The sequence below is a fragment of the Mugil cephalus genome, chromosome 15 (assembly GCF_022458985.1).
Source record: "Mugil cephalus isolate CIBA_MC_2020 chromosome 15, CIBA_Mcephalus_1.1, whole genome shotgun sequence".
In the NCBI taxonomy this organism is placed as follows: Eukaryota; Metazoa; Chordata; class Actinopteri; order Mugiliformes; family Mugilidae; genus Mugil; species Mugil cephalus.
The window spans coordinates 2230589-2238111 of record NC_061784.1 but is presented as its reverse complement, the minus strand read 5'-3'; the positions used below and the strand labels follow the sequence as shown (position 1 = coordinate 2238111).

The window sequence follows — 7523 nt, the reverse complement described above, 5'->3', positions numbered from 1 at the left end:
CCTGCGCCCCCTACTGGTGACTGTGTGGCGTTACCATATGACTTATAAAATAAAAATAAATGTTATATATATTATATAAACGTTATATATAAAAAACTGACAATCTTACTCTGTTCGTTAATAAATATGGTGTAATTTGCAACCCAGACACATGTTTTCGTTTGTTAAATTAAAATATCTGTTAAAATATTTATGATAAAACACTTCTACCCATACTAGCTGTGGAGGCTCACCATATTGAAATTTAATTATTATTGTTGTTATTATTTTAAAATGTTATAAACACTTTATTTTTGTAACTGTTGTCTGTTTCCACTTTATGTTACAGCCCTGGAGCCGGGTCATAACTTTAAATATTAGTTTGTTGCACCAGGAGATCTTGAATCATGGACATTTTTTCATGCTTGTCATGTTGGTATATGAAAATCACGTGACTAATCTGGCCGAATGCCATTTAGCTGCTTTAGTTTTAGGCTCCTGCTACCTGCTTGTGGTTCACTGTCAACTGTCGAGTTGCACTTCCTGCAGGAGATCTAATTTGCCAGGTTAATGTAGGGCCATAAAACAACATATGCACATTTAAACTTAAAATCTAAATGTAATTAAAAAAAAAAACTCCAAGAATAAATCTTGCGCCTATGTCTAATATAAACTGAAGATCACTGGAAGGATTTGTGGGAAGGCCAGACTAGGACTAGATGGAATGGGAAAATCATAGCATGACCATTTTCAACATTTATTCAGGGGTTGTGTGGGAAAATGTCTTGACATTTTTCATTTTTCATATTGGCTCACAAAGTTTTGGCCTAGAATCAATATCTCTTCAACTTATTTTTGGCTAGCCCAGTGGATGACTGAGCTGAACCATCAAAGAAATAAACTCTATGGAGAAACCAACATCAATCTTCAGTCAATCAAGCAGTTGCAGGAAATGAATGAATGAATGTCCTGTGTGGTTCATGTGAAAAGCATCACCTGTTGAGATGTGGGGAATGTGGAGGTCAAGTCAACAGCTAATCCAGTCGTCTAACCGCAGTTTGGTCCTGGTAAATCACTCAAATCCTTCCACTTGCCCTTTGTTTCTTTACCATGAGGACAAAATGTTAATTTACTGCCCAATATATCCCACTCACAGGTACCATGATAACAAGATAATTTGTGTTATTTATTTGACCTGTCAGTGGACTCAGTAGGTAGAGCCGGTTTTCCATGAACTGGAGGGTTAGTGGTTCGATCCCTGGTTCAAGTGTCCTTGAGCAAGACACTGAACCTCCAGTTGCTCCCAGTGCAACTGGTGTGTGAATGTGTGTGTGCTTGTGTGAGCAAATGGGAGGATGTGTCTCTGACTGTAAAAGCGCTTTGAGTACCTTTTAGTAGGTGGAAAAGCGCTATATAAAAGCAAGACCATTTACTTGCGAGTGTCTTTTAAGTTTCTCTGCAACAATTCAGACAACTTATTCCTTCTTGTGAACTTAACAGAGTAAAGTAACAGTGGCCACATCATCTTTTTTTAATGATCAAAAATATCCCACACAACATCATGTTCTTGATTAAACCATGTTTTATTATTCCTAATATTAGATGTAGATACACGAGTCAACAAACATTATTTTCGATTCGTAATGAAAATGCTCCACAGCACACTGACATCGTGTGGAAGGGTCTGGTATTACAGACACGTACCTGAAAATGGACAGCAGTTATAACTTTTGCAATACCTTGCATTAGTAACAGTAGTAGTAATAGTAACAACAGTAGCAATAATGATAATAATAGCAATTAATAATAGTAGTGGTATTAACAACTCTGACTTACAGAGGAAGGAACAGACATTTGTCAAAAGTAATGAGAAATTAAGGTAGGTGGACAGGCTTATCAAATGCTGCAAGACAGACCACTGAATGAAAAAACACAAGCTCCCACTAGCCAGCAAATATCCTGCCTTCTTCTACAAAAGGAAGCTCAAATTGTCACCAGTCTGTTTCCGCTCATCTAATTCTTAACAAGTAAAAGTCTTTTTTCTTCATTAAGTACTCCATTGTTCCAAGTACTAAAAGAAGAAAAAAAAAAAGAAAAAAAAAAGAAAGAAAAAAACATATCCCTTTGACATCAATAACACATACTTTCCATGTTCTGGTCAAAAGTTCACTGGTAGCACAATGTTATTTTAAAAGGATGCCATATGCAACATCGAATCACAGCCAGCTGAGGACATTTCCACGAGACTGGATTGCCAGGGTCATTCTGCATTAAATATACAGTACAGTGTTAATGTGTGGGAAAGAGAAGGAGAGAGCGCTTATGTCAAGTATGAGTAGTATTTTTGCTTCACGTGACCAATTTGGCCAAACTATTTGAATTATTCACATTCAATTGAGCTGATAAGAAAATATTTGACCTTTGAGCTCCCTAACATCTTGCTGTGATGGATGTCCAGAGCAGAAGTCACTAAAACAGCTCATCCACTGGGAAAGAATGACTCCTCCATTCAAACATCTGCGCAATGTACACAAACTGTGTTGGCTCACTTATGTATGCAAATCACCCTATTAACCCAATTCCCAGATTGTAGTTTAGGCCAAGCAAACTGGGAGCTCAGTCCCACGGACAAAGCAAAGTGTTTGGACCAGGTGTATCTTCAGATATTTCTCCTCTCTGTTTTGAGCAGCAATATATTTGTTTGAAGTGGAAAACAAGGCCGACATGTTTAAAGTTCCAGTCAGTAGTTGTGCTATCAGTTTGGTGACATTCCTTTGAACCAATCACTCCTCCAAGGCAAGGTTTACTTAGTCAGGCAATGACCAGCTTTAAAGAGATACCTTCCGTATGTAATCTATTACAAATACTTTCTCTCAAAAACCCTTGATTTCAGAACCATTTTTTCAGTCTTGCATTTTTACCGTATTAACAGCAAAGAAACACTTGGTGTTTAGTGACCGTCTTGAATAATCAATTCAGTAGTCACAAGATATTCATGTAAAAATGAGCTACATTCATAATATCCTGTAAATGCTATTTCAGACTTTAGAAGGAACGTACAAACAACATTTTTCATTAACAATACTAAATAGCAATCTTATTGTTTTGATTTATTGTATCCCAATTACACAAAAGAAGTTTCTCTCCAATTTGAAATATGGAGTGATCTCATGTTACACCGACACAGAAGAGAATAGATGGCAAAGATTAAACACTTACTAGTATAATCCTACATGAAGTCATGCCACATATGCAAGAGCTCATCTAATTTAGGACCCTCCCTCTCCGTCGTCACTGGTGAGCAGAGTCCAGGGTTATTGTTACTTATACCTGCATATATATATATAATCCACTGACATACATTAGGTCATTGCCACAGGGCACATTTCTAACAATCTCATCTTTGTACTGTGAAAACTTCCTTGAAGATCGTTTAGATGGAGGGTGGGTTTGGAAAAAGGGTTATCTTTAGTGGGTTCAATTAAGGCTCAAGTCTACCTGAAAGCTCACTCTTCACCATCTACCTTCTCTCACTTCCACAGCCTTCACTTTATCTGTAATGACATCTGTCAGCTGTCCATCTGTCTTGCTCGTGTCCCCGTGGTCTGCCACAAAAAATGTGCTTCAGCTTTTTATCTATAAACTTCCCCCATGCCTTCACACCAGTAGAAAGATAGAGAGAGAACAGAAATTAGGCAACTAAAACAGAAATAGTAATGGTCTTGAGGAACGTAATTATTATGTCAGTTTTATCAAAATTTAAAACCAAAAGAAAAGAGAAGCAAATGTTATTAAATCATTCCGGTATAATTACTTTGTGTTTGTGTCTGGTTTTCATCTGCATACGAGTTCCCGTAAAGCAGCATCCATCCGGCCACGTTTAATCAGGAATAACATAAACATGCAAAATCCACAGCACCACAACTCACGCGCACACACGCGCACGCACGCACGCACACACACACACGCACACACACACACACACACTAGAAAACTAATCTTCTCTGCTTTGTACAGAAAGAAAGAAAGAAAGATGATGAAAATCAAGCAGAAAAGATCACTCAAAGGAAAGAATCAAATACAGGCAAAATTAGAGATAAAATAAAAAATAAAACCACTTATTAAATATATATATTATTTTCCCAATGAAACGTGTGATCATTTACTGCACACTGCTAAAATTTGATGAGCTTTATTTTGTCAAAACACCTCATAAACTGTCATTCCTAGAAAAAAAAATACATACAAGGGCAAGCCCTACATTCTCCACTACTTTAACCAAATTTCTCTCCACAACATAAGTCAAGATTATCTACTGTCAAATTAATTAGTTTTCTCAAACCAGCAATTGCAAAAGATAAATAGTAATAATAATATCAATAATATTGATCAGGTTAATAACATCAATACCAAGAACAGAAAAAGGACTGATATGATTCTTCCCCGAAGAGAAGGTCTGAAAGTAGGGAAATAAAACCAGTGTGCAGCAGAGTGGAAAGCCACCATCCATTGCTTTATTTGAGATACAGCAGCAGTACGGCTCAGCCAGCCTAGACTCTCTGAAGAGAACATATTCCTGCTGAAGAAGAGCCAGTTTGTTGTACTGGAACTGGACTGAGCCTAGATCCCTGTTAATGACAACCACTGACATGGACGCTTTAATGAGCTCTGCTGTCTAGAACTGGATGAGGGCTTTCATTCTTCGGTTTTCATAGATTGGATGAACGTAAAAGTAAATAACAGTTAAAACCGGCGAGGGAAAGAATCAGAAAAAGAAAAAAGTGTTCTGTAAGCCACACAACGTAGCTGACAACAAACTCCTTGGGGCCTGCACTGAGAGCAGTGTGTTTGTATGACCTGTTTGTACTTTTCTCTCCATCTGCCTCAGTCTCAATTCTAACAAATGTTGTTTCCATTGATGATTTTACAGGTGTTCTATTTCTTCTTGCCAAAGAAGCTGAACCTCTTTTCACGATCCTTCTCTTTCCCCTCTTTGTTGCGCATGGTAACGCCTCCACCTTCACCTGAGCTGGGGGAGATGGGAGGCATTGTCATGGCACGACTAAGAGGCCGCGGACCTCCAGGTGAGTCTGACGACCCTGATGGAATGGAGCTGATGATGGAGCGAATCCAGGAGCTCATTTCCGCCTTTCAACAGACAAAAAGAAGTACTCAGCTTACTTACTTGTTATTAATCCACCAAAAACATTTGTATTGATTGATTTTAGCTGCATAATTCTGTTGTGTATATCTCACCTCATCCTTTGCTTGGAACAGATACTCCTTTCCATCCCCTAGCCTGCAGACACATGGTTGATTAAAATGTTATCATTCTTAGTATGGCTGAACAGAGATCTGTATATAGAGCTCCCAGTTAGATTTAACAAAGCAAAACAAGTGTGCAGAGTGTTTTCTCTTTGCGTCTTTTCTCACCTGAGCTTGAATACAAATTTTCTCTTCTTATAGTCATGTGCTACTTCACACACAGCCTCTCCCAAGCTGATGGGAACCTCTCCGTGGTATGGAATACCGTTGCTCGCACTCTTGCTGTCTTTATAGAAACCAAGACTTCCTTTCCTTACCACACAGTAGACATTCTGCCATGACCTATTAAGAAAAAGAAAGGTCAGTGTTGTGCATTAAACATTAGTGAATCAATAGTGAATCATAATATTTTGGACTCTTTCATTCTTACATAATGCATGAGACCAACTCGTCTCAGAGTTACTCACCTGCTAGCTGCCTTTTTGCTGTGAGATTCCATCTCCTGTTTTCGACAGAGCATCCCCTCCATGGTCTCTGGCTCAGATTCGGCTCCACCCCTGCTGGGTAACGTGGCAGACGGCTCAAGGCGAGATGATGCCAGCCCGCTGTCTCTGCCTGGACCATTTACTGACTCGGACTCCGAGCCCTGGGGTTCAAACCAGCACATGAATGATTGGGTGAGGAGGTAGAAAAAAAAGTCGTTAGGAGCAGTGGGGAGCAAAGCAGCCATTCACAGCCATACATGAAAAGCTGGGATGACGTGCACTTTGACGGCACCGTGTGATCACCTCTGATAACCACATAATCACAGAGTACTTGCACATTGCACAATTCTCTCACACGGATAAGACGTAGTATTAGTATATAGTGTAAGAAACTTCCAGGCTTCAATCAACACAATCACTTAAAATGTCTAACAAAAAACTTGATATCAGACTTACTATGAACAGAGTCCAACTTATTGAATACAAATAATAGTAGTAATTTAGACTAAAATTCAACCTGTCAATGAATACAGTGCAACACACAAACAAAGACAAAAACGTACAGAGACACGTTCAGTTACCAGTCAATTCTTATTACTTGATTACTGAAATCTCTGAAGTGAAGTATTCTGCCTTTACCATATGACTCTTAACAAATCCACAGACGACAGGAAAGCTCAAAAGAAGTAGGAAGGATCAGCTAAGGAGACATTTGTGCCCATTCAAAACCTTTTTACAAAAACACTGTCAGATGACTCCATCAAATTATGTTCACACTCAAAGTGTGAACGTACATATATAAAGGAAAGACTAAAACGAGCAACATATAAAATATAGCGAACAGCTACAGTTGTCACCACATTTACTCTGGGGTCCACATTTACATTTACTCCTGTCCTGGTCAATAAGAACACATATACAACAGCAGGCTTCAACATATTGGAAAACAATGTGTTCATGCCTTTAAACAGCAATGGAACCAATTCATGAAACAGTGTAGCTCATGAATAAGCAATGGTGCATCTGTGACAGAGAGCAATGGCTTCTCCATAGAAGAGGCACTGCACTTGACCAGGAGCAGAGCGGAGGGCGAGGGGAAGCTACAAAAGCTGACCACGGCTTGGTACTCACACGCTCCAGCTGCTTTGGCTTACACACACGTTTAGGCTCTGATTTCTTTCCCACTGACAACGATTGCGATAAGGACTGCTGGTAAAAACGCAATAAGAAATTGTTAAGAAGTCTTCGTCTGTGGCTGAAACTTGATCTTCTAGTTCAGTTAACAGAACGGGTATCTCTGTCATTGATCCAGTCTCTGAACATGCTGCAGACCTAAGCATAGATTTAGTACAGTCATTTTCACATGCAGCTAGAGTGGACTGACTTCATCACTTCTGAAACACGTGAAGTCAGCAGATGCTTTTTTATTCCAGTGCCATTTTCAGTTGAATCAATGCTCCTGAGGTGTGGATGAATTTCCTCTGGAACCCGCTGGTGGTGGCATTGATTCAACAATAACTCACCAAAACCATGTTTCCACAACGTAAAGCATTGCTGAACACACTGTGTATCATTTCCCTTCATACATCAAACACTGTGGCCACTCTAGTAAAAACAGTCTTTCTTTAAATATTAAAACAAATCATTTATTGACCTTAAAGAACAACACTGCTGATTGTGGTTGATCACACAAAAGACAGGGACAAACAGAAACATGTACACTACGTACCAAGACACACATAGTGTATGTGGGACATATCTTATAAATTCACCTCATAACATTTATAATATGAT

General features: G+C 38.9%; 1 protein-coding gene across 4 annotated transcripts in view; it reads right to left on the bottom strand.

Moving 5' to 3' along the window:
- Positions 1-1543: 1543 nt before the first annotated feature.
- The window catches only part of LOC125020806 (spectrin beta chain, non-erythrocytic 1), a 45104-nt gene continuing 39124 nt past the window's right edge, over positions 1544-7523 (bottom strand). For 2 of the 4 annotated variants that reach the window (XM_047606312.1, XM_047606313.1), the window contains exons 36-40: positions 6861-6938; positions 5712-5890; positions 5413-5586; positions 5236-5278; positions 1544-5127 (exon numbers count right to left, since the gene is read on the bottom strand). In XM_047606312.1, coding sequence (XP_047462268.1) covers positions 4915-5127; positions 5236-5278; positions 5413-5586; positions 5712-5890; positions 6861-6938 — 687 coding nt within the window. In that variant the 3' untranslated portion in view covers positions 1544-4914. The remainder of the gene's footprint in view (positions 5128-5235; positions 5279-5412; positions 5587-5711; positions 5891-6860; positions 6939-7523) is intronic. The other 2 variants (XM_047606314.1, XM_047606315.1) reach the window with 1 other exon arrangement.